This window comes from Pseudonaja textilis, chromosome 2 (genome assembly GCF_049901715.1).
Source record: "Pseudonaja textilis isolate UNSWEBS1 chromosome 2, rPseTex1.2, whole genome shotgun sequence".
Taxonomy (NCBI): domain Eukaryota; kingdom Metazoa; phylum Chordata; class Lepidosauria; order Squamata; family Elapidae; genus Pseudonaja; species Pseudonaja textilis.
Window position 1 is genome coordinate 239920221 of NC_141991.1, and position 27749 is coordinate 239947969.

At 39.5% G+C, this 27749-nt stretch overlaps 1 protein-coding gene across 2 annotated transcripts in view; it reads left to right on the forward strand.

The window, feature by feature from the left end:
• The first annotated feature begins 7855 nt into the window (after positions 1-7855).
• Positions 7856-27749, forward strand: part of PDZD2 (PDZ domain containing 2) — a 202250-nt gene continuing 182356 nt past the window's right edge. For both annotated transcript variants that reach the window (XM_026715483.2, XM_087927407.1), the window contains exon 1: positions 7856-8464. In XM_026715483.2, coding sequence (XP_026571268.2) covers positions 7980-8464 — 485 coding nt within the window. In that variant the 5' untranslated portion in view covers positions 7856-7979. The remainder of the gene's footprint in view (positions 8465-27749) is intronic.

Here is a 27749-nt window from a genome sequence, read left to right on the forward strand (position 1 = left end):
GCCTTCATAATGATATATCTGGATAACAGTTTAGATAATTATTTGACATGAAGATTCAAGGACATGATTTATTGCAAACATTAGCTTTTGCTAAATTTGGATTTGAAGATGAGGCAGGAGGTCAAACTAATCATTGTACAAAGCATACTTTTGTGCCATCAGTGCAACAATGTTGAGCTAATTTAGAGACATATCTCTTGGAGTCCTTACACAGATTTTTTTAAAATAAGCATTAAAAAGTGTTATGTTTCCATCAGAGGGGGAAGAACCCACTGGAGATTGTATATTAAGATTGCATCTTTTAGCCTAGCTATTCCTTTGAAAAATCTAGTTTGGCATAGTTGCAGTGGGATACTGAGCAGCACATTGCCTGCAATCTCTTTCTGGTTCTGTGATGATTGGATCAAACCGAGAGTAATTACCTCAATAGATTTGGGAAGTATTTATGTTGGAAGCCCCGTCTTGTTGCAGCTGGTAATAACTTCTTTGAGTCTTTGCAATCACAAGCTTAAGGTATTGATTGAATTCAAAGGGTTGGGGCTCTACCAGTGTGGCCTGCCCTGCTCTGGCCTTGGGGAAAATTGGGACTCTGAGGATTCAAAATTGGAAACTCCGAGAGTTCAGCCCTGCTCTTACAGCAACTGGCCTGAAAAAGTGGGGAAGAGAGAGAGGGAGGTGAAATGGGAGAATTTGAAGATCAGAATGAGAAATAAACACATAAAACCTGCCCATATTTTTGGGTGCATATGCCGAAATGGCCTGCTTGGAGGGTAGCCAGCATCTTTTCAGCATGAGCTCTGCTGAACATTGCTAGATTGTGTTGTTTTAAAGAGCTGTTTTGGAAGTCCCATAAAAAACAAAACAAAAATAGACATAGTGCAATGCTTTACAGATACTTTATATAGGGGTGGGGCAAAAAAAATCAAACCTGGGTTTGTGATTTCTTTTAAACAGCCACTGCTTATGAAAAGACCGTAAGGACAATCAAATATATTGAGGACATATAAAACTCTAATTACAAAACAAATAAGCATTTCATGTTAAAGCTTTAAAATATAAAAGGCTTGAGAAATTGGGGGACTGAGGACTAAAACATACGATGAATGGTTGTAGGAAGTGGGCATGGCTAGTCTAGTGAAGAGAAGGACCAGGGGAGACATGATAGCTGTCTTCCAATATTTGAGGGGCTGCCAGAGAGACGAAGGGGGTCAAGCTATTCTCCAAAGCACCAGACAAGGAATAACGGATGGAAACTAAACAAGGAGAAATTTAACCTGAAAATAAGGAGAAACTTTCTGACAGTGAGAACAATCAACCAATGGAACAGCTTGTCTTTGAAAGTTGTGGGAGTGCCATCACTTGAGACTTTCAAGAAGAGATTGGACTGCCATTTGTCAGAAATGGTATAGGGTCTCCTGCTTGGGCAGGGGGCTGGACTAGATGACCTACAAGGTCCCTTCCAACTCTGTGAATTGTTAAAACAAGAGGTAAAATCTGTTTTTAACTCTATCCTAAGTATTCCTCGACTTACGACCACAACTGAGTCCAAAGTTTCTGTTGCTAAGCAAGAATGTTGATAAGTGAATTTTGCCGCATTTTATGACCTTTCTTGCCCCGATTGTTAAATGAATCACTTCAATTATTAAGTGAATAACACTGTTGTTAAGTAAATTTGGCTTCCTCATTGACATTGCTTGTCAGAGGGTGGAAAAGGTAATCATATGATCTCAGAACACTGCAACCTTCATAAATATATGCCAAGATAAATATATGTTGCCAACATCGGAATTTTGATTACATGACCATGGGGATGCTGCAAAAATTGTGAAAAATGGTCATAAGTCACTTTTCTTAGTGCTATTGTAACTTCAAATGGTCACAAAATGAAAGGTTGTGTTGTAAGTCAAGGACTACCTGTAATTCGGCTATAGTGGGAATTTCTTTTATACTATAAATCAAGAGTCTTCAAACTTGGCAACTTTAAGACTTGTGGACTTCAACTCCCAGAATTCCCGAGCTAACATGACTGGAGGAGGAATTCTGGGAGTTGAAGTTCACAAATCTTAAAGCTGTCAAGTTTGAAGACTCTGCTGTAAATGGGTCCTGGTAGCTAGGCCATAATGAAATCATTTTAGTTATGGCTTAATGCATTGTAAACCATGGTCCATGGAGTAATATTTTTGCAGTTTAGGGCAATTGTAATTTATCCAGTTAAATATGGTTAAGGAAATCAGAAGTTACTACAATGTGTGAAGCAGAGAGTAGTTTGAAAATTATGCAGCAGCGACAGGTATGGAAGGCTTATAGAACATCAGTAAAAATAGCTGAGCTGTATCTTTAAAAAACAAGAACCAAGTACAGTAACAAAGGATACTGAGTGCTAGAAACAACTAATTCCAATTTCCACTGGTGGGTAAGTTGTTGGCCACACTGTGTTTGCAATGATCTTGTTTAATATATTGATTTTTCTGGCTCAAAATATGATTTTGCTACTCCATCATGCCATGCTAAGAAACCCATTTTTGCTATACCGTTTTATTTTTCTGCCCTATACTTAAGGAAGGATGGAAGGAAGAAAGAGCTGCCATCTGGAGAACATAATCGCTGCAGCAATTGCATTAAGTGAACTTTTATTGATTAGTCTTGCAATGGGTCTGCATTGTCAACTGCAGGATAAAGTAGGATGGTCATCAGAACTTAAGGAGACTTAAAGCCCCAGGTGATGTTCTGAAATGCCCGAAGGAATAATGCAGAGGGTCGCTATCTCCCAGGAGATTTAGGATGAGGTCTTTGTTTGGTGAGATTTTTGGTCCATCCTGTTCTGTAGATGCAAGGTTGAGAACCCAGGTCCTTCACTGTTTCTAAGAAATATAGGAGACTATATTTCTAGAATATACGGTACACAAAAGCATTTTTTTTTGCAGTCCCTATTTTGTCTCTTCTTTGTTTTCGGTTCTTTGAGTATGCCATAAACAACATTCAAATCAAAAGCATTGCATAGGTAGGTGGGTAGGTAGGTGGTAGTAGGTAGGTAGGTAGGTAGGTAGGTAGGTAGGTAGATTGATAGATAGATGATAGATAGATGATAGATATTGATAGATGATAGATTTTAGATATAGATAGATAAATGATAGACAAATTGATTGATAGATAGATGATGGATGATAGATGGTAGATAGATGGATTATAGAAATTGATAGATGAAGATAGATGATAGATTGATGATTGATAGATGATATAGATAGATAGATGATAGACAGATTGATTGATAGATGATAGATAGACGATAGATAGATGATAGATAAATAGATGATAGACAGACAGAAAGACAGACAGATGGACAGATGCATGCGTGCTCATGCACACGCACCATACAGGATTTGTTTTGTGTTTGGAATTCCAGATCTTGGAAGAGATTTGTCAGGTCACAATGAGATTCTTGTTGCTTTCTGACCAATTCTCTTATCAAAGAAATTTCCCATAGGAGGAACTAGGGAAGCAAATTAATCACATTTTCAGATGGGCAAGCATCTTGCTGAATGTCTTCGATTTCCTGGTTTCTCATGAGGAACTGGGAATAGCCAGATGTAAATGCTCTACTTCAATGGACAAAGGAGTCTGTATCTGAAAAGCTGCAATACATGTATGCATGTTGTGGTTACAAACAAGTCTTCAGATATTCTGTGTTTTAAAAATGCACATATGGCATCAGACCCTTTTGACCTGGCTTATATACATTGGGTAAGTCATAATATTTGTTCCGTTTTGGCTTAGGAAATACATGAACACGGTTATTTTAGTTTTGCCTTTTCCTTCTTTCTCCAGATTTCAGGAATACATTGACCTTATTCAGAAAACAGCTTGATCCAGATCAGAAAACTTTCTCACTTGCGGGGTGTCCAAAATAGGGGATTAGCTGATTACTTACTTACTTAGGTTTGCCTGAATTGATGAGAGCCAGTAGCAGCCCACCCTTGATTACATATCTAATTCTCCCACCTGGAAGAGAGAGACACTTTTGCTTTCATTTGGGTCCTAATTCGAGTGGTGTGTGAATTCAGGGAACTGTAGTTTCTATTAATTGAAGTATATCAGCATTGAGAATAGTCATGACTCCACTCCCCAATCAGTATATCTCCTGATCATGCCCATTGCTTCCAGTTGCCCAGAAGAGTCCAACATTCATTTTGAGATGTCTTGTCATCTAGTACTTGGAGTTTCTGGAGACTCTGACCTTGTCCCTATCAGCAAGAGAGAGTGAGTTAATGGTAAAAGTAGCAATAGCACTTCCCCCATAATGCTTTACAGCCCTCTCTAAGCAGCTTACAGAGTCAGCTTATTGGCCCCCCAACAATCTGGGTCTTCATTTTACTGATCTCGGAAGGATGGAAGTCTGAGTCAACCTTGAGCCACTCAGAATCAAATTCTTGGCAGCGGGCAGAGTTAGCCTGAAACACTGCATTCTAACCACTGCGCCACCATGACATGGTATAGCATAGCATAGCGTAGCACATAGACTTATATACTGCTTCACAGTGCTTTATAGCCCTCTCTAAGCAGTTTACATATTGCCCCCAACAATCTGGGTCCTAATTTTACCGGTCTCGGAAGGATGGAGGGCTGAGTCTACCTTAAGACAGTCAGGATCAAATTCTTGGCTATGGGCAGCGTTAGCTTGCAATACTGCATTCTAACTATTGCGCCACCATGGTAAAAGTAAAGCTTTGCCCTGCTCAGTCATGTCTGACTCTAGAGGGAAGTGCTCATCTCCATTTCTTAGCCAAGGGAGCCAGCATTGTCCAAAGACTCTTCCGTGGTCATGTGGCCAGCATGACTATATGCTGAGGCACACGGAACGTTGTTACTTTCCCACCGAAGTGGTAGGATAATCTTCACCTCTTTGTGCGCCCCGATGTTGATCCCGAGTGATAGTTCCAGGGGAATCTTTCTATATATCTACAAGATTTCTGTATCTCGAGGGAATTTTTAATGGCTTTGATTCAGTTGCTGATATTTGCCAATTTCCTAGAGAAAGAGACTAAATATTCAGTTTTAGCCCGTGTCAATACAGGCCAGGGGTGTCAAACTGGATTTCTTTGAGGGCCAGATTAGCATTGTAGCCCGGGAGTGTGGGGGAGGCAGGACAGACGCCTCCTGCAGCACCCTGCCGGCCAAATTGGAGTGGGGGGAATGCGCATGGCCTCCTGCAGCACTTTTCCAGCCAAAATGGGAATATTTCCCTGTTTTTTAGCTCAACTGATTCGCCGCGAATGGCCATGCGTCAGCTGTATTACTCACCAGCACTGACATAGAAGGTGATTTTTTAAGCTTAAAATGAGTGTTTTTTGAACACTTTGCTCACACAACGTGTGCGTGCAAATGTGCGAAGTGCACGCTCACCGAACCGGTTGTTAAACTGGTTGCATCCCACCACTGGGCAAGTGGTCTTGGTGACAAGGATGGTATGAGGGTCCTGCCTTCTCACAGTAACAACCTCACTCAACTTCAGATGCTCGTTCATTGTGGGCCTAACCCTATGAATCTGATGTTGAGATGGACCAGCTGTTATCCAGTTCAATCTGTTAAGCTTTTTAAGGCTACGAAATGCCAGAATCGTGTCTCATTTTATTGAGGATTAAAGAAAAACACTTATGAAAATAAACTGGATTAAAATGTTTTGCTAATACTCTATTTCCACTAACATTGAATCCAAATAAAAAGATGATAGTGTGCTTTTTTGAGCAAAGGGAAGGTCATAAAACACTGTTTGGATGGGACTGGAGAATGTCTAGCATGAGGTCTTTAAAAACAGCGTCTAAAAAAGATAATGGAAAACCACATCTGAAAGTTTCAAGTGGAATTCTTTTAATTACCCTTTTATTTCTTTTTGTAGAAGTCAGGAACTGGGTCTGGAGGGCTTTTTAGAAATTCCATTGGGAAGGACATATAAGGAAGGAAAAGCACAATTTGTTAGGGAATGAAACAAAAGTTTACATGTAATCAGGATATCCCAAAATGTTGTAGGACACATTTGATAAGTGAATCCGGAAAAATATTTGTATAATATTCTTGAGTATTTCACTCCACCCTTCTTAAGAAACCATTTTAAGAGAGATTTGATGGCAATTCTGACTTCATAAGATATCTATATAGAGTATCATTTTTCAGATTCAAAACCAACTGGGCAGATTTTTTTAGGCCATTCATTCATTATTTTACACACATTGGATTAGGAATCTAGCCACAGAATAAAACATTTAAAGACTTGGAAGAAAATCATACACTTTTATGAAACTGTTCAGTCATTAACATTAACAACAATTAAAAATTGCTGAGAGTTGAATGGCATGTAAATTAATAATAATGAAAAGAGAGGAGAGAACAAGTTTGACTTGAAAACTGTCATTATTAAATAACTGAGTTTGTACAGTGAACCAAGCCGACCTGTAAAGTGGCATTTTTGTATTTTGGCTTAATATCTAAGCAATATAGTGTGTCTGTCATGAGGTATGACTTAGGATATTGTATGTTCAAACCCAATTGTAGCTTACTCAATAAACCATGATTGATCATGCAATCATACGGTTGGAAAAGACCATGGAGGTCTAGTTCAACCCCTTGTCCAGGGCAGAAATTCTCAAACCATGGCATGGTGACATGTGTGAATGGCTTGCTTTTGTATGTCACACTAATCCATAATCAATTGCCTGAAAATCAGAATGTCTGAGTTCAACCGAAATGAAATGAAGTGTTGTTTTGTGATTCAGTACAATGGATGAACTTGGCAAAAGGCTGCATTTTCTTGAGATGCTCTTTTAAAAACTTTTAAAAACTTTGAATCTTGGACAAAACGTTAACATTTATTGGTATCTAAACTGAGTTTTGGTTTTTTTAAAAAGAATATTTTACTTAATAGTTTTATTTTGGCGTTATTACATTATATACTACTCAAAGCAGCAAACATACATAATACTCTTTCCGTCTCCTATTCCCCATAGCAACTATCCTGTGAGGTGGATAGGGCTGAGAGAGAAGGACTGGCTCAAAGTCACCCAGCTGGCATTCATGTCTAAGGCAAGACTAGAACTCACAGACTTCTGGTTTCTAGGCCAGCATCTTAACCACTATACCAGTCTGAAAAACAAGGAGAATTTGAGCATAAATATTCAAGATTAAAAGACCCTTCCTTCCTTCCTTCCTTCCTTCCTTCCTTCCTTCCTTCCTTCCTTCCTTCCTTCCTTCCTTCCCAAGATTAAAAGACATAAAAGAAATACCTTCCTTCTTTCCTTCCTTCCTTTTTTATCCTATGGAGATGAAGAGGTTAACTGTAAAGTGTGCCTCTGTCTGTGAAACTATCTGCATAATTATAAATTTGTCTTTGATGCCTCCTCTTCTTCCTGCCTGCAGTCCTTGTAGTAAATAATGAATAACCCACATAAGTTAACAGAAAGCAAAATGAACAGATTATAGAATTAACCAAAGAAACAAAATAATCTTAGGCGAAATCTTCTCATTATTAAGCATTGCAGATAAGCTTCTAATCCTGCATCTGAAACAGATTTATGGTTTTAATTGGGCTGTTTCCCTTTTTCTAGGTCAAGCAGGTGTTGGTGAGTGTGGAGGAGAAATTCCAGGCTGGTGATCATACATTTCTGTGTGGACAGCTGTAAAAGGAGGCAAGCATGAAATTCTGGTCTCTTCCTTTGTTCTCTTGCTATGGATCCCAGAGCAACAGTCTTCATTCCTTTTCATAAAGGCCCTCTGTTGTCCTGGCCAAAGTGGGAGTGGAAGAAGAAGCCATTATTACTATTATTATTTATTTTTTTTAATTTTGGCTGTCCTTGTGTGTCTTTTTCCTGCATTTTCTTGGTCCTATCAAGATGGCTGTGAAAAAAGCACCTAACAACCTTGGCTTGGAAAGGAACATTGATCTGACCCCATTGAAGAAGAACCATTTCTTGACATAATGGAATCCTGGCATGACCACAATGCCCATCACTCCAGAAAACGCGATGCTGTTTCTTCCCATCCTTTATCGATGGCTGCAGGGCCACCTGAAACTGGAAGCTGAGGAACCTGAGCACAGCCTTTGTCATTCGGCCATTAAGAAGCTGAGAGAGTACATCCAGTTGAACTTCCCAATGGAAGAGGGCAAGCGACACTACAGCCCCGGTCCTGTGGATATGGAAATCTGTACGGTTTACTTAACCAAGGACCCAGAAACGACGGAGCCGCTTGGCCTAAGTTTTGGCAATATCCCTGCTTTCGGGGATTATGGTGAAAAAAGGAGAATGGGGAGAAGAAAGAGGGGACATAAAGGCCCAGTGCTTGACGTTGGAAGCATTTGGGTCACTGATTTGAAAAAAAACAGTCCGGCAGGGAAATGTGGAAGAGTTCGCTTGCGAGACGAGATCCTTTCGCTGAATGGCCAGCTAATGGTTGGAGTGGATATTGGTGGTGCAAGGTAAGACGGGATGAAGAATACTTCAAGACTGATATGGATGCTCATAGTGAAATCTTCCAGATATTGGTAAATTGCAGCTCCTGGCAGTTTTACCATGCTTCCTTCTGTTTGTCTTGAAGCTGTTCTGATTGACACTATAGCTTCTAATGCTTGGAAATGGGATTGGTTTGATTCTCTGTATTCTTTCACAGTGAGCAAAATTCATTTAATTTTCTAATCCAAAGTTTAATCGCACTGATGGCTGTAAGGAAACTTGAGTTCATGCTCAGAATCTGTACATCTCTGGGTTCTGTAAGTCATCTAATGTAAATAAGAGCGATTCAAATTGCGTAATTGGAAATGCAGCTGATTCAGAAGCAGCCCAAGACTTGACAATCCAATTGTTCTGGTGTTTACAGCAAAATATAAGACTAAATCTTTGGCTTTTTGATTTTAGTTTAATGGGACCTCAGTGGGATTCTTTAGATTGGGGCAGTCAAGCTCCCAGCCTATAGGACAGATGCATCACGCACTGGCCACGCCCACATCCGATTTAGCGAAGGGGGGGAGTTCCGATACATCATGTGATGCTGCCGTGATGATGTGAGTTAGACACCCCTGTTTTAGATCACGTTTTTCTGCATTGGGATGATGGGAAATGTAGTCGAGCAGTATGGAAGATACAGGTAGTTCTCCACTTACAGTCATTCATTTGGTGACTGTTGGAAGTTACAACGGCACTGAAAAGAGGGAGTTAAGACCATTTTTCACACTTACGACTATTGTAGCGTCCCCATGGTCACGTGATTAAAATTTGGCTGCTCGGCAACTGGTTCATAGTTATGATGGTTGCAGTGTTCCGGGATCATGGGATCACTTTTTGCGAGTTTCTGACAAGCACAATCAATGGGGAAGCCAGGTTCATTGACCAACTACGTCACCAACTTAACAACTGCAGTGATTCACCTAACAACTGAGTCAATAAAGATTGTAAAATGGGGCAAAATTCACTTAACAACCTTCTTGCTCAGCAATGGAAAATTTGGCCCCAGTTGTGGTTGTAACCGGAGGACTACCTGTATAAGAATAAATCATTGGTATTTTGGGATTTCACGTTAATGGGGAATTCTTTAGATCACGTTTCTCTGTGTGGAGATGATGGGAAGCGCAACCCACAGCAATATAGAAGATACCAGCTAGAACAAAGCCAGCATTACCCAACCTAATGGTAAGACTACTGGAATCCCAGGTGGATTTTTAGATACAGGGACAATCCAATGTCCTTTTTCCTTCTATAAAACCACACTGTAACCCCCAAGAATACTGAAGCAGTGAGGCCTCTGCAGAGAGCTAGAGCTTTTGGGGGTGGGTGCATGGGAATGTTTTATTGTTTTTATGGTAGTTGTGGCCTGACTAAAATAGATATATAAAACTTATCAGGGACTTATTGCACTGATTTTTTTATCTTCTTTGGTCAGAAAATGTTGCCTGTTTGTGCTGCCAACATTTGAAGTGAGGCTTAAGAGCTTTTCTGGCCCACTGTCATTTACCTCTGGTCAAGCCTTATGTACTTCTTGGCTAATGAGTAGAGCTACAATAAATTGTGCAGAATGATACAAATCACAGTGTTGTTTAAAGAAAAAGGAAAGGAGCAATGTAAATATGGAACATGTGGAGCCAGTGGATTTGTCTTTCTTTGGAGCAGACTTTAAAAGAAGAGATAAGCAGTGGATATGTGTTTTTACTGGACTGCCGAGTTTATTGGACTAACCCTCTTTGTAGAGCGTGTTGGCAGATACGCTCGCGAAAAATCACCTTTCAGCTTCCTTAAGATTGTCTTTAGTATTGAGTTATTATATTGGGATAAACAGTTGGTGCAGGTGTTTGATGAAAACTAAGCCTGGAAACTAAGTCTCCTAAAGGAACCGAACAGGAGTTTGAACTTGCCAAATACCAGAAATAGGGAGTGAGCAGTCAATTTGGCTTCCAAATATCTCTGTTCTGGCTGGTATTAAGCCCACTAAGAATCAGGGAAGGATTAACACACTTTTGTTGGTGGGATTTTAAGCATTGGCTGCCAAGCCAAATGTTGCACAGAGAGAAATTGCTTGGGAAAATGGAACACCTGCCTCTGTCCTGTTGGTTTGCAAGAAGAAAAGATGCACGGGGAAGAGTATCAAATCCCCCCAAACAATAGCTTAATTCCCCTTCTTCTTCTTCTTTGCTTGCTTGCTTATTTTGGACTCCTGCATCTGTTGCCGTTAATGATGGAGTCAGCGGTTGTTTGCCGCTCCCAGAGTTGGAATGGTTGGATATTTATTTGGATTCTTTTCAGTAATGCTTTGATTGCTTGAAGGATCCAAATTTATTTGGATATTTTTCAGCAATGTTTTGATTGCTTAAAGAATTAGTCAGAAAGAAGATGGTTTTTCTTTGAGATTAGAAGAGGTGAACGTGTGTATGTAAAATGAAGTTTACAAATCACCCCAAGCTGAAGTGTGATTTGATACATTTTGGCTAGTTGGTTGGATGTACCCAATCAATTATTAGTCACTCAATAAACCAAACCTAGCTTAAAGTAATCTTTCCCAGCCTGATACAGCAATGTATTGGAGTCATGGCATCCAGAATTCTTAGCCAGCATGGCACAATAACTAGGAATTTGAGAATCCAACCCATTTGAGGATTATCCAACTCAGGAAAGTATAACTTAATGCAGCAGGAACACCACATATAACCAGCTTGTTGCAGAAAGAGGAATGGAAGGGACAGATAACCAAGTAGTGGTCCACAGAATGAAGCTCATCAGGTTTCATGAATCCATGGTGTCTCTGTATAGCTTGAATCAAGGCATATTTCATTTTCTGTGAAAAGATACCTCCCTCCACCTCTCCATGAAATGTTAGCAATGAAGCTGCTTCAAACAGTACATCACAACAAACAGATTAGTCTAATTTGTGATTCAAGCCATTTTACAGTCTGTAAACTGTGATTTATGGATTAGCATTATCTGTGAATTGGGTCATTATGGTTGGTTGAATAAATCATAATTAATGCAATACATTCTTTAATGTGATATATTCATCCAATCATAGTTTTCTTTGATGTGTTTAATGTTTGGAGTTATACTTTGTACCATGGCTTGCCAAATGCAATGGCTAGGTTGACATTAAGCTCTAACTAAACTGATCACACATTATAATTTTTCACAGTAAATATGTGCTTGCTGTCTTGGGAATAACTAACTGAATGTGGAGTGTATCCACAGGCTCTCATCTGACAAACTCAGGTTTCAGAAGGGTTACCCAAATAGCTAACAGTGAAATATCTATATGAAGAAAACCTACATTCAGTTCTTAGCTTAACCAGCAACTGGTATGATTGCTTCGAAAACAAAATCTTCATATCTGTTTCTTGAAGAAGAAGAAAAATGTTCCAGAGAACTTGGATCATCTGTAGAAAGTGTGCAAGTGAATTCTTCTGAATCCAAGTGAAATCATTTTTTTATTGGTTTTCAGATTTATATAGCAATAACAATAGCGTTTTAGAAGCATCAGTGCTTCAGTTGAGAACTTGTGCATCTGTAATGAGTTATTGTCAATGATGTTGTTGCAGAGACTCGCATAACTGAAGGGCTGGATGGAGAAGACTGTTATTCTAGTAGACATTTCTTGATGGCACACATGAACTCCACTGAAGAATATAAGTATGGGAATACTGTATTTAAGAAAGAAACATGATTTTTCTGTCAATTGACAGCATGTGGTGGAATGGAGACTATTGTCTTACGTTTGCTGAGGAAGATACTGCCGAGAGACATCCTGAATCAGTAGGAGGTCCAAATAATAACAAACCATAGATGAAATGCAGGCAGACAAGAAGGAGGCTCTCTTCATGTTAGCCCTAACTGAATAACAGAGTTGGAAGGAATCTTGGAGATCTTCTAGTTCAACTTCCAGCTCAGTCAGTTAACCCTACAGTATACCATTTCAGATAAAGCTCTTAAAAAGCTTCCAGTTTTGGAGCATTCACAACTTCTGGAGGCAAGTTGTTCCACTGATTAATCGTTCTCACTGTCAGGAAATTTTCCTTAGTTCTAGGTTGCTTCTCTCCTTGGTTAGTTTCCAACCATTGCTTCTTGTCTTGCCTTCAGGTGCTTTGGATAATAGATTGACCTCTCTTCTTTGTGGCAGCTCCTTAGATATTAGAACACTGCTAACATGTTCACTCCTAGTGTTTTTTTTCCACTAGACGAGACATACCCTGCAACTGTTCTTCATATGTTTTAGCTTCCAGTCCCCTATGTTTTGCTGCAGCTTTCAGCCCTGTAGCAGGTATGGAGGGATGAGTAATTGGAGTGGAATTAATCCATATTCATGAAAATTCTTTTGCATGAACAAGGACTCCTCAAGATCTTCAACTATGGGGAATCTTTGCAGATATGCAAGATTTTTCTAAACATCACCTCTGCATGTGGGGTATGGAGCACAAGGAGACATTCTGAATGAACAGGGCTACAAATCCCAAGCAGATGGAGGTGGAGCTAAGAAGTACTAGAATCAACGACTTTTCTAGATGGTAAACATGTTTGGCTTTCTGTATTTCGGCTTAACTTGAAAAATCTCTGTTGGTAGGAGGAAAAGTATTCAACATCTCAAGGAACTTTTCACCAAGCCTCATTCCAACTCACATGGATTAAACCTTGAAATATACCAAGTGGGTCCGATACGTGCATCCATTAAAAAGTAGGAAAGTGGAAATCTCTACGTAGGATTCATTTCAATAGGAGAACCGCTGTGGGTGTTTATTATCTTCTTTCTATCTATTTTTTTCCGTTCTTTCCTTAGCTTGCTTCAGGTGCAGGAACAGGGGGAAAAATATAAGCAGTTCGAAAGAAGGGATTGCTTGTATGCTTATGGGATAAAGTCCTTCCTGTTTGAACAGCTTTGCTTTCTAATTATTTGATTTGGCACTTATGCTTTCTAATTATTTGATTTGGCACTTATGCTTTCTAATTATTTGATTTGGCACTCTAGGCTTAGAGCCACTGCTGTGGGTATCTTATGTTTCCCGCCCCCTCCCTGTTCCTCCCCCTTTTAAAAATGAGTGTAGCAAGGGAATGAAGGAAGAAATGCAGTATATTAGCTATCCGGTGGCTTCTTATTACTGTTGCCTTCTATCAGGCCATTTTTTTTTAAATTATAAACTTCTCTGAGACTGCAGTGCACTTGGACTGAGTCTTTTATAGATATATTTACACTTCTTGGCCTTAGGAGGGCACTATCTTAACATACTTTAATTTCTTGGTTAAATGGAACAGCAGTAATTTAGGATTTTCCTTGCAATTTTAAAAAGAGAATTCCCGTCAAACACATTATTAAAATTGCTTTCAGTTTCGTGGCTGTTGGATCAGGCTGTAGTGAACGTCTGTCTAGAGAAAGGTTTGTATCTCTTTTATTGAGAGAGGAAAGTGAGTGATTTCCCCGCAAAATCTTCAACAGTAACTCAAATCCTCAAACTAGAACTTACTGCATTATTTAAATTAGTGTTAATTAAAAGAACAGATAAGTCTTTTTTTTTTTCATTTAATGTTGATCTCCATCCCTGATATCTGCCTTCTCCATCTTGATGCTATTGGTTTTGGGGTGGGAATTCTGGGAGTTACAGTCCCAAAATATCTATATTCTAGAGTAGGCAAGCCAAGTTTGCCTTATTATTTTCAGAGTGATCTCAGTAAGAGAAAAAAAACCCTGCAGCTTATATTTGGACAAGGAGCAAGAAGAAATTACATTAGAATAAATACAAAATGATAAATCAGTGATAGAGAACCTGATTAGGGATGTACAATAGTACTAACTGCCACAGGGATCTTGGAGTCCTAGTGGACAATCACTTAAATATGAGCCAATGCAGTCCTAGGCTGCATTAACAGAGGGATAGTATCAAGATTACATGAAATGTTAGTGCCACTTTATAATGCCTTGGTAAGACCACATGTGGAATATTGCGTCCAGTTTCGGTCATCACAATGTAAAAAAGATGTCAAGACTCTAGAAAGAGTGCAGAGAAGAGCAACAAAGATGATTAGGGGATTGGAGGATAAACATACAAAGAACGGCTGCAGGAACTGGGTATGTCTAGTTTAATGAAAAGAAGGACTAGGGGTGATGTGATAGCAGTGTTTCAATATCTCAGGGGCTGACACAAAGAAGAGATGTCAAGCACTAAATTCGAGAACATTATAACAACAATTTATAACACCCAACAGGCTAACATACTAATCAACGGTGAACAAACAGGTCCAATAAATATTGAAAAGGGTGTCAGACAGGGTTGTCCTCTCTCACCCCTCCTATTTATATTTGCTTTAGAATAACTTTTAACGCGGATAGGACAAAATCCTGAAATTAAAGGAGTAAGGTCAAAGCAGAGGAATATAAACTACAAGTGTTCGCAGATGACATGGTTTTCTTCTTAGAGGAACCTATGGAAAAAGGACATAATTTAATAAAAGAATTAGAACAATTTGGTTCAGTAGCAGGATTAAAGATTAACAGAAAGAAGACAAAACTAATGACCAAAAATTTAACAGAGACCCAGAGGAAAGAATTAGAAAAAATTATAGGGATACAGGTAACAAAAAAGGTCAAATACTTAGGCATATGGCTAACACCACAAGGTAAATCGCTTAAAGAGAATAATTACAATAAATTACTCCAACAAATCAAGAAAGACCTAGAATCCTGGAACAAGCTGCAGCTTTCCCTACTGGGCAGGATTGCCACGATCAAAATGAACATTCTACCAAAATTTCTTTATTTATTCCAGACAATTCCAATTAAGTTACCAAAAATTTTTTTTGAAGACATAAATAGGTTAACACTTAAATTTATTTGGTGAGAGAAAAAAGCCAGGGTTAATATTAAGGCCTTACGAGACGCAAAAAGTAGAGGGGGGCTAGCGCTCCCAAATTGGGAATTATATTATTTGGCAGCCATTTTATTATGGTTAAAAGACTGGGTGAATCTACTCAATAAAAGAACTCTAGCTCTAGAAGGGCATGACCTTCAGAGAGGGTGGCACGCATTTCTATGGGGAGTGGGGAAAATTAAACAGTCGTATTTTCAGACACCTTTCACAGACACCTTATTAGAGACTCATTATTAACTAATTGGAAAAAATATGCAAAAAACACTATCTAAAAATTCCGATCTGGCTTTCAACAATGGAGGCAATGGTACATCCCAACAATTTGGATATAACAAAAATGATTAAATATAAAGATTTATTAGACCCACTAGGAAAATTAAGAACTCGACAGGGTTTACAGGAACAGGGATTCAAAATAGACCAGTGGTTATACATACAAATCCATAGCAGATACAAACAAGAGTTTGTACTCTAAACAAGTTTGGAATCTATAGCAAATTGCAATATTTAGACAAAATCTTATTAGGATCAAATAAAAAGAATATTTCTAAATTTTATAAATACTTACTGGAGGTAGAATTAGAGCAAGAGATAGTGAAAGGGAACATGATAGCGTGGAGTAGGAATATTGGAAGAAGCATTACATTAACAGAATGGGAAAAGATTTGGAATAGAAATATCAAGTTTACGAAATCGGCGGCGTACAAAGAAAATATATATAAAATGTTATATAGATGGCACTTGTCCCCTTCGAGGCTGGCGAAGATGAACCCTAATATGAGCCTAAAGTGTTGGAAATGTAAAAGTACAGAAGGAACTTTCTTCCACATGTGGTGGTCCTGTAAAGCTACTCAAAAATTTTGGCAAAAAATTAGAAAATGGTTGGAGGAGATAACTAAAGAACAAATAGACTATAAACCAGAGTTCTTCCTGTTAGGGATCTCTAACAGATATCTATCCAAAAAGACAAAATATATAATAATTCATATCTTAACTGTGGCTAGACTAACGTTTGCTCAATGTTGGAAATCACCCCATACACCTACAGAGCAAATGGTTATTCAGAAAATATGTGAGTGTTCTGAAATGGATAAACTAACTATAGCCCTAAAAAACAAAGAGTCCTCAACATTTTACAACAACTGGGATTCTTGGTACAATTGGCTTATTCAGAGACAAATTGTGTAAATGATATAGGGTAACTTAAATATAATGGAAAAGCGGAGTAGATCTGATCTAACGGAGAGAAATGAACCTTACAGACTGTCACAAAAAGATATCGTCTGCTTTTAAATGTACTTTTTTATTCTATTCCCCCCCTCCCATCCTTTCCCTTTCTCCCTTCATCTTAAAGAGTCATCTAAATCTGTGCTCTGTACCCACCACTGCCACCGGCAGAACTGTAAGCAAGTCTAATAGTATGTGAAAATGACTTTGAGAGATGGAGTAAACAGAATGCTCAAGTAAGAAAGAGCGTAGCCCGTAACTTCATAATGAGTGGAGAAAAAGAGGCTCAGAAGAGCATCTTCCTAGCTCAGGGGTCCCCAAACTTGGTAACTTTAAGACTTGTGGACTGAAGTCTACAAGTCTTAAAGTTGCCAAGTTTGGAGATCTCTGTCCTAGCTTCTCGGGCTTGAAGAGATGATGGGAGATTTGTACTCCCAGACTTGCAAGATTCTGTTAATGTAGTTTTGAAATAAAGTAGAATCAGCTCATCTGGTTGTGTTTCGTGTCTGGTCTACCTGGGAAAGCAGACACAAGAAAGGACAGCAACGGAACGCTCAGGTATGGCTTTTGCACCAGGAATTATATTGCATTAATATATGGACATTAGGTAGTCATAATTTGTTAAATAAATTACAGTTGACTGCACACAGCATGTTAACTCAAACTATGGTTTACAAATCATAGTACTGGAATCACACAATATGCTAAGCCAAAAAAACCAAACCATTAACATTAAGGAAGTACATTGTATGAACCAAGTCTCAGGCTCACTTCATTACTCATGCTATTTGGAAACTTCCCTAAAGAAGCTACCATCTCTCTCCCTCTCCCTCCCTCCCTCTCTTTCCCTCTCTCTAGTATAAGCATCCATCTCTCAAAAAAGTGAGTCATGGTTAGCCCTAGCTAACATGTCATTACTGCAACATAAGAATGCTTTGATGATCTCTCTAGAAAGTGGCCATCTCATTCATGAATTGCTCCTTGAATTTTTTGAAACCTTACTGAAAGAATCTTGTGCATAGGGGAATTTTTAGATTTGAACGTTACACATGCTGGTTTTAAATTAACTTTTACTGAACTCTAAAATATCGACTACTGTGTAGATTAGCATCTTCTAAGGCTCTTCATTGAATAGCCTTTTATTATCTTTCTTGCTATATAAAATTGGATCTTATTTATAGACTAGAAATTCAGTTTAAAAGTCAGAGATAAACTTTCATAAAGAACAGAGCAACTTTGATGTATACTAACCACGCGTTTTGTAAAATGCACACAAATGTGCATTATTTTTTTTCTCCAAATTTAGATGGCAAGGTTTCTGACTGAAAACTATTTTGTTCAGAAACAGGAAAAAGCAGTTAATTCAATTTTGGACATTTCTGTTCCCAGAAATGTCATATTTTGAAATTGTGAGGTTATGAGTTGGGCAATCAGTGTTTCTTCTGAGGTTTTGTGGGATTACTCACATAGTAATTACTTCAGTTAGTTTTCAATAAACAGCAGAACTGGAAGTTTTTGCCAATGCATTCAGGTGCAAAATAAACTTTCGTACATCATCATAGGCAGTGATATCTGTCAGAGCCAGTTCTTGCTGTTTTAACCCATGTTGCAAAGAATTGTACGGAGTTGAAAAAGTAATGGACCTGCAGTGACGTAAAGTGATTATGTCACTTTAAAAATTGATTGTCATTTCATATGACTAAATCCACAAAATGCCATTCAAAATGAAAGGTTGCAAAGAAATGCCTATGCTAATTGAATGCAATTAGCTAAGTCACATTATGACTTTGTTCCTGCAAGGTTTCCTTTAAAAAAAATTTAGCCCAATACTATCATATTGCAAGTTAATGTGACCTACTAGCAAGTTTTAAGGCCCAGCAATAGCGTAACCCCATTCAGCATGTGTTAACCAGTTCATCAATGTAAAAATGTTTATATTATACCCAAGAGTAGGTTCTGCAGCTTTGGCTAGTCATTCTTCAGAAATGTTGTGGGCAAAGTCTGGTCAGATGCTTCCAGGTTCTAATGCCTGAGGAAGATAAGGTACTCCAATGGTTCAGCTGATCACCTGTTTGTTTGACATTTGATCTTATTGCTTCTGCTAGGAAGAATTGTTCAGCTAAGGCTAGGAGGTTATATGAAAGAGTCTTCCAGTCTCAACAACCCAAAAGTTCTTCATAAGTATAATATGGGCAGGCTGTTCAAGAGAGTGCATACTCGTCAGTTCCAGACACTGTTGACTGACATGACGTTCTAGAAAAGGTGTGCCCAACTCATGACCCATGGGCTATATGCAGCACCTGGACAGCTAGTAACATTGTCGCCCACAAGATCGTAAACTTTTAACTTTGTTATGTGATTTTTACAGATATTTATATACATTGACTATATCTGTGTTGGTGAACGTGTGCCGGAAGTGACATCCAGAGCAGGGGTGGGATGCTACCAGTTTGCACCTATTTGCTAGAACCGGTTGTTAACATTTTAAGCAGTTCAGAGAACCGGTTGTGAGAAGAAATCACTGGCCTAATCCTGTAAGGAAGGCAGGAAGGAAACATTCTGGTGTTGCTTACAGAAACTGCCCCTCCGTTAACCCTGTGTGCGTAGGAATGTGCTATGCATGAGGAGATCGTGCGTGCATGCGCAGACATGCTGTTTGTAGGGTGAATCGCGCACACAGATGCAGATATGCGCGGTGTGAGGGGGGAATCGCAGAGGGGGTGTGGGGGGCCCAGCACACATTGCCTTCTGGGTGCCGGCATGTGAGCATGCACAAGTGAGCGTGTGCGCAATTATTGGCACGGGAGCCAAAAAAGGTTAGCCACTGCTGGACTATATAATATACTTTATATTCAGCCCAGGCAAGCCAAATGGTTGGATACCCATGTTCTAGAACCTTTCAGTCAGCTTTAGATCTGCTTTTGGCACTAACCAAATTGCGTTAGGGCAGGAATAGGATTCAAATCTTTTAACAACCGGTTCTGTGAGCATGGCTTAGTTGGTGGGCGTGGCTTGGTGGTCATGTTATTGGCTGGGCATGGCCAACTCAATATCACTCACATCAAGGCACACATCTCCTCGCCTGGCCTCTCATGACTGTGGGGATGCTGCAACAGTCATAAGTGTGAAAAAGGGTCATAAGTCACTTTTTTCAGTGCTGTTGTACCTTTGAATGGTCACTCCACACAAGCAAAGTACCAGCAAAGGAGGGAAAAAAACCTCCAGAGAAGTTCCTGAGAGAAGAAGTCTAGTCCTGCCAAGAATGGAATAAAGGTTAACGTAGAGGCAGTTTCTATAACCAACACCAGAATGTTTCCTTCCTGCCTTCCTTACAGGATTAGGCCAGTCATTTCTTCTAACAACCGTTCTCCGAACTGCTTAGAATGTTAACAACCGGTTCTAGCAAATAGGTGTGAACTGGTAACATCCCACTCCTGCATTAGGGATAATCTTTGCTGGAAAGAGTGATATTATGAAATTCTCCTGAGCCTTTTTGTGGCTTAGTAATGCCATTAACTATGATTCTTTATCTATTTGTATCCTGCCTTTATTCTTTTTGCAAATAACCTTCTTCCTATTTTCTCCACAACAACCCTCTGAGGTGGATTGGGCTAAGAAAGAGTGACTGGCCCAAAGTCACCCAGCTGGTTTTCATGGCTAATGTGGGACTTGAACACAGAGTCTCTCCTTTTCTAGCTTGGTGTCTTAACCAGTAGGTCAAACCATCTCTCTGTGATGTATTTCTGGAGAGCTTATTGGATATGAGAGGTTCTGAATATATCTAGATAGCCATCTCCAATGGTGCTTCTGGAGGTTTTCATTGTGAGTTCTTGTGAAATTCCATTTTCTCTCTTAGGCTGTTCAGCAATTATATGGCACCACTATGTCAAATCATCCAGTGATTTAAAGTGAAATGTTATCAATATAATATGCTGATGATATACAATATAGGTCCTTTTTATCAGATCAGAATGAGGCAGCATCAGAGTCTAAATCAGTGCTTGGCTGTATTAATGAACTACATGAAGCCAAAACACTGGTCCTTGAACTAAGAGATATCATTGATGTTTTTTTAAAAATGCCTTTGACTCATAAATGTTGACTTCTGGTGACTTCCTGGGCTAGTCCATGCAATTTTCTTGGTAACAATTTAGGAAGTGGTTTGCCACTGTCTCCTTCCTGATGCTGAGAAAGAGGAACTTTTGCCCAGTCATCCAACTGTTTCTGTGTCTCAGGTGGAAGTAGAACTAATAATATCCTGATTTCTAGCTTGATGCCTTAATCACTACACCAGGGGTGTCAAACTCGATTCCGTTGAGGGCCGCATCAGGGTTGGGTTTGACCTCGGGGGCTTGGATGGGTGTGGCCAGCTTGACATCATTCGTGTCGGGGGCGCCTGTGGCGGCCTGAGCACTTGTGTCAGTGAAAATGGGCTCCCAATCTCCAATTTCATCCTCAATGGCCTCCTGTAGCCCTCTGCCAGCAAAAACAGGCAGAGGGCTGCAGGAGGCATTGTGGCCAAAAATGGGGCCTGGGAGGGTTGCACGCGGCTCTCCCGAGCTCCGTTTTCACTGGCAGAGGCACCACAGACTGGTTCTTCACTGTTTCCATGTGTCTTGTGGACGAGATCTAAGCATTCCACGGGCCAGTTCCGTCCCTTGAGTTTTGTTAGAGTTTATTGCAGAAATAAAATCCAGAAAGCACACACAGATGACTGATTCAGCAGGATTCGTTATTTATATACATAATAACATATGAGTAAATTGTACAATAACAATAGTAGATTTTTCCAATGTAACACAAACAGAGAACAGTCAGACAAGTCCAGACAAGTTTGCAGCTTCAGAGCTTAGAGCACAGAGATAAGCCACACCCAGACTCTCTCTTTAAGTTTCAGTTTCTAATTCAGCTCCCATTTGTGTTACCATGTCTCTGCCAGTTCATGAATATTCTGACAAGTTTGACACCCCTGCACTACAACAAACTGGCTCTTATATATTGTTAGTGGATGGTTTATCTGCCTGTAGCATTCAACCTGTTCAAAAGAAGATGTCCTCTCCCTAAAAGATCAAGGTCATAGCTTCTGGGTGGATGGAGAGTATCTGAATAATATTCGCTATTAGAGGCAGAAGTGTTATCTGCATCAAACAGAATCTTTTCCACTTTAGATTATGTGCTGGTTATGGCCTTACTTCAGTAAAAATAGCCTCTTTATCCATCCCATGGCAACATTTTCTGTTATGCTGTTAGAATACATTATGCATGGGAAGGCATTGTTGTGAGTCCAGACACTTCAGGTAGTATGAAAAAAATTGCCACAAGAACCATTGACCATAACTGGGATTTACTTTGGTCTTGATATTCACAGGCTCCCAGTTTGTTCATCTCAAAATGGTACTAACTTACACTATTCTGACAGTTTGGGACCACAATATAAAGGAATGCTGCTTCTAGCATGTTCCAGGTGTGGAGCTTGAAAGAGTGCAGAAAAGAACAATGAAGATGGAGAGTTGAAGCTAAATCTTATGAAGAGTGTTTAAAAGAACTGGATGTATTTAGCTTAAAGAAGAGAAGGCTAAGGAGAAACATGACAGCAGTCTTCAAAAACATGAAGAGGATATAGATTTATTTTCCACAGGTAATGAAGGCAGGACAAGAACCAGTGGATCAGTGGTGGGAAAATTTCAAAATTTTTAATACCAGTTCTGTGGGCATGGCTTGGTGGGCATAGCAGGGGAAGGATACTATAAAGTCTCCTTTCCCACCCCACTCCAGGAGAAGGTTACTGCAAAATCCCATTCCCGCCCCACTCCACTAACCTGCTTTCCAGCTCCATTCTCCTGTGCAGGGCAACAAAAGAAGACCCAGCCAATTGGAGGCAGCGAATAGATGGGGGCGGGGCCAGTCAGAAGGGGTATTTGCTGGTTCTCTGAATTTCTGCTACCAGTTCTCCAGAACTGGTCAGAACCTGCTGAATACCACCTCTGCAGTGAATAGTGTACATGAGATCTAAATTTGGAATAAAGACTTTCCTGGCCATAAACTTTCTTAGGCAGTGGAATAGCTTGCTTCCTGGAGTTATAGATGCTCTTATCACTGGTGATTTTCAAGCAAAGACTTGGTTAGCCATTTGGCTGGACTGTATTAGGATTTCTACCCCAGAGAAGGAACTGATCTAGAACAGGTTTTTAAAGGGGGTCAACATGAAGAAAAGTTTGAGAACCGCTGTTCTAGAAGATCTCCAAGGTATCCTATTATTCTATGATTTCTTGATATTCTTTTGTTTTCTTATAATTTTTAAACTTTCGTTTTCAGTTTCATTATTATAATTTTTCCTTGTATGTTATCACTTTGACTAGTTATTGGTTGCTATTATTTATATTTTATTTCAGCTTTTTAACTGTTGTTATTGACTGTTTTGTGTAAACCAGTGTGAGTCCATGTTGATTCATAGTACACAAGTTAGCTCAATGAATGTATGAGATAATAGCAATTGAGCTACACAAGGAATACTAAAGACGACTGTTGGAGCAATTGAATAACTTGTTTTCTCAGATTGTTTAGCTACTATTAAACAGCTTGGTTGGGCACCTTTCTGTTAAAAACTGGGTATGAAAGCAGCCTTTATGATTAGGATGACACATCTGTATGTATTAGACTTGCAATGTGATGACTTAAGCTATATGCAACAACAATTTCTAATTGTTTCCAGCTGGATGGCAATTGATTGCTATTTGGAGAGTGTTATTTGGCAATATCTTTCAGATGGGAACTCTCTTGCTTCGGTGTTCTCTAAAGCACCTGGTACCCTATTGTTGCCAGGTATGAATATTAAACAATTGCAAATAGCATATATTTCAAAAGAGATTTATGCCTGTAGCGATACAAAAGTTTGATGGATGAGTTGCCAGAATGGCAAGGAATATGCTTCAACTCACATTGAATTGTTAAAATGGTATCACTGATAATGAATAGGTTTACAAAAAGTTGTCGCTTCCTTCCTAAGCTGATACAGGTAGTTCTCGAATATTCATTTAGTGTATGTTCTAAGTTACAACAGCATTGAAAAAAGTGACTAATGACCATTTTTCACACTTACGACTGTTGTGACATCCCCATGGTCACATGATCAAAATTCAGATGCTTGCAACGGACTCATATTTATGGCCGTTGCATTGTCCTGGGGTCATGTGATTACGTTTTGCGACCTTCTGACAAGCAAAATCAGCGGGGAAGCCAAATTCACTTAACAAGCACGTTACTAACTTAAGAATTGCAGTAATTCGCTAAGCAACTGTGGCAAGAATGGTCGTATGATGGGGCAAAACTCGCTTAACAAAGGTCTCACTTAGCAACAAAAAAGTTGGGCTCAGTTGTGGTCATAAGTGGAAGACCACCTGTACTTTATTCAGAATGTACCCGTCAGGATTCCGGCAGTTACCCCAATTAAATCATGAGTCTGAGCCAAACTTCCAAAACTTCAAAAGGATTTATTGGGAGTTAACATGTCCCGCGTTGTCTGGGTGTAGCCAAACCAACTCTCTTTTCCCATCTCCCTTCCTGTTGGCAACTCTTAAAAAGACCATAGAAATATTTTATGAGTTGACAGTAGACTTGAATATGACCCCTTGTAGTTCTGCTTTGCAAGGGGAGGATCCTGCAGAGGAGCTTACAATTTTGGAAACCTCCATGCACAATTAAGTTGAGGTTCTACCTACCCTTATCATTCACGGTCATGTCCACACACCCTCACACACCCATGCTCAGAATTTAAATCCATTCAGCCTTATGCAGGAGTAAGCAGGATCTGATTTAAGACGCTGGTAGTCTCTGTGACTAGGTCTCCCCCTAGTGGCTTTAGTGGACCTTCTGGGATCTCTTAGAGTAGAAGTTTGATCTTGTATGGAATAATTTCCTGTCTCCTTTCCAGTGCCTCTTTGAAAGAATACAGTAGGGTAGTAGAAAGCTTTGTTATGCATTTCCTCTCAATATTTTTTTAAGTTTAGCTGCGGACACAAATAAACCCCCAGGAACCAGGAAATATGTCAGTAGTCTGGAAATGGTTAATGAACCAAGACGGTCAAAACTGGAGAGGAATCAAAGAATACAGAAGAATGCCAGAATGTGGGAATATTAATTGCTTGGTTAAGGCTGGATTGAAACAGGAAACTTTCATTTTCCTAACAGTTTAATGATCACCTTGAGTGACAACGTTTGTATGAGACTTCAACACATTAAGTTGAAAGTAAGGCCACACTTGGAATACTGCATCCAGGTCTGGTCACCACAATATAAAAAAGATCTTGAGACTCTGGAAAAAGTGCAGAGAAGAGCAACAAGAATGATTGGGGGTTAGAGGCTAAAACATACGAAAAGTGGTTGCAGGAATTGGATATGTTTAGCCTAATGAAAAGAAGGACTAGAGGAGACATGAGAGCGGTGTTCCAATTTCTAAAAAGACAAAGTAACAGTAGGGCAAAAGTAACAGTAGGGCAGAACAAGAAACAACGGATGGAAACTAACTAAGAAGAGAAGCAACCTAGAACTAAGGAGAAAATCCCAAACAGAGAGAGCAGTCAACCAATGGAACAACTTGCCTTCAGAGGTTGTAGATGTTCCATCACTGGAGGCTTCTGAGAAGAGATTGGACAACCATTTGTCTCAAATTGTATAGGATCTCCTGCTGAAGCAGGGGGTTGGACTAGAAGACCTTCAAGGTCCCTTCCAACTCTAAAATGAAAAAAAAATGTTGTCTAAGAGACATCTCACACAGAGAACAATGGCACATGACCACATGGAATACACAAATGCAAAATATCCTGATTTGAAGCCTTCGCTTTTGAAAATGTTCCGTCAGGGTGACCCCAAAACCACTTACAGTGGTAAGTGCTTTGATGTTTCTTAGAGCTTCTTCTATTCAGAAGTATTTCCTTCCACTTCAGTTGAGAGGGATATTTCCACGCGTCATTTTCTTAGATTGTAGGTTCGGTTGTAACCCTGAAATTAATGGGAAATGGCACTTGGGAGTGAAAGGGTGTGTGTGCTTTGTCGTTTCTGTCTTTGATAAGCCAAAAAAACCCATGGGTTTCAGAAGAATGACTCATGGGTTCATTTAAACTTTCCAGTTATGCCAATCACATTTGCAGCTCCATCTATCTAAAGACCACACTATTTGTGTGTGTGTGTGTGTGTGTGTGTGTGTATGTGTGTAAAACACAAACTAAGAGTTGGATGGGATAATGCAATGCTGTCACTTACAGGATTAAAATGTCAGGAGGACGCCAGGCTTGGCCAGTTTCTCTGATTCCAAACTAGGCCAACAAACTGTTTTAATCTTTCTGTTTTAATCTTTCTATTGTAAACGTATGAGTAAGTCATATTAACACAAGCAAGAAAGAAAGGCAGATTTCCATCAAATGAGATAGAAAGGTCGAATTACCTGATTATCCTAGAAGGTGGGATTATCTGATTATCATAATGTAACACAATTTATTCATGGATGCAGACAATGTTGGTCTCTTTTTCCTAAAACTGAAAAGCTTAAGGAATGCTTCACAGGTAGTCCTTGACTTAAAACGGTTCATTTTAGTGAACAACTGACAACCATTCATTTACTTCTAAGTTACGACGGCACTGGAAAAGGTAACTTGTGTCTGGTTTCCCCACTTCCGATAGTTGCAGAATCCGCTCAGTCATGTGATCAAAATTTGGAAGCTTGGCATGCATTTATGATGATTGCAGTCTCCTGGATCGTGTGATCACCTTTTGCAAACTTCTCATAGGCATGGTCAATGGGGAAGCCAGGTTCACTTAACAACCACGTTGCTAACTTAACAATTGCAGTGGTTTGTTTAAGCTCTATGGCAAGCGATTTGTGGGTCATAAATGAAGCAAAATTTACTTAACAACTGTTTTGCTTAGCAGTGGAAATTTTGGGCTCAGTTGTGGTCGTACGTTGAGGCTACCTGTACCCTCTATTTTGAAGAGTTTTTATGACTTGACTCATATCTTGCCTTTTCTTGTATCTTAAACCCCGATAGCTGGTGGAATGTCATACAACTGAATTTCCACCACACCAGTTGGACTTTACAGATTGAGGTGGGAGGCAGGAAGCAAATGTTTGGCACATGTTTCCTTTTGATAGAGTGGAACTGAAGCTTTAGGAAAGAAGCACGTTGCTCAGGGAAAGCAGGAAACTCTGAATCATAAATTCATCGTACAAATAGAACTGGATAATGTGGTTAGAGAGCCATGGAATTAAATCATTCATTACTTACGTTGCAGTGAAAGTGATAGCTAAAAAAAAAAAATTAGAGTTGGTGCCAAAGAATTATGGTATTCAGATGGCAAAACCTTCGGAATCAGGCTGAGGGTTTTAATTCATCACACACTCAACGACTTCCAAAAACAAAACTTGAAAACTGCTTCTGCCCCTGCTTTAAATTAGCGTGGTTTGCTGTATATTTGCAGATGTTCTTTTAACCATTCTAGCTCTCACCGATCAGGACGTAGATTGTACACAGCAGGAATTGAGGGTCAGGTGAGCAGAGCATTAAGTACTAAATCCAGTGGCCCTTTAAGGTTCTGATTATTCACTGAGCCTGATAATAGGCTGAAGAATGACCGTGGGTGCTAAGAATCTTGGGATTTGTAGTCCTAGCAGGTAAGGCATCAGGATGAGAGTGGATGCTGTAACATAAGTTTTTTAACTCACCGCCATTTCTATGTGAAAGCCTTGGAGAGAAGGGCTCTTAGTGAAGGGATGGAGGCAGGGAATTCATAGCAGACCAATAGGGACCAGATTGGGATGAGACAGGCAAGTTGGTATCTGTTCTAATCAAGGCTTCCTAGATCGTAATTACGCACACGCTTAAACAAGTCTTATTTTATTGCAACGCTGGGAATTGTTTTCATTCCCAGCTGGTAAAGAATCTTAAAACAGTCCCTCGAGATAAGCACCCACCTTTCTTTTCTGTGAAGTGCTGCCAACAACAGAAGTGTCAAATGAACTAGAAAAAAAACCAACTGAAGTACAAAGAGATTCAAGAATGAATCTGAACTGAATGAATTACTTTGTTTCCTGCAAAGCTTTCATCATGGAGGACTGACTTTTATCTCTTACGGGAGGGGCAATCACCTCCCAGCCTTA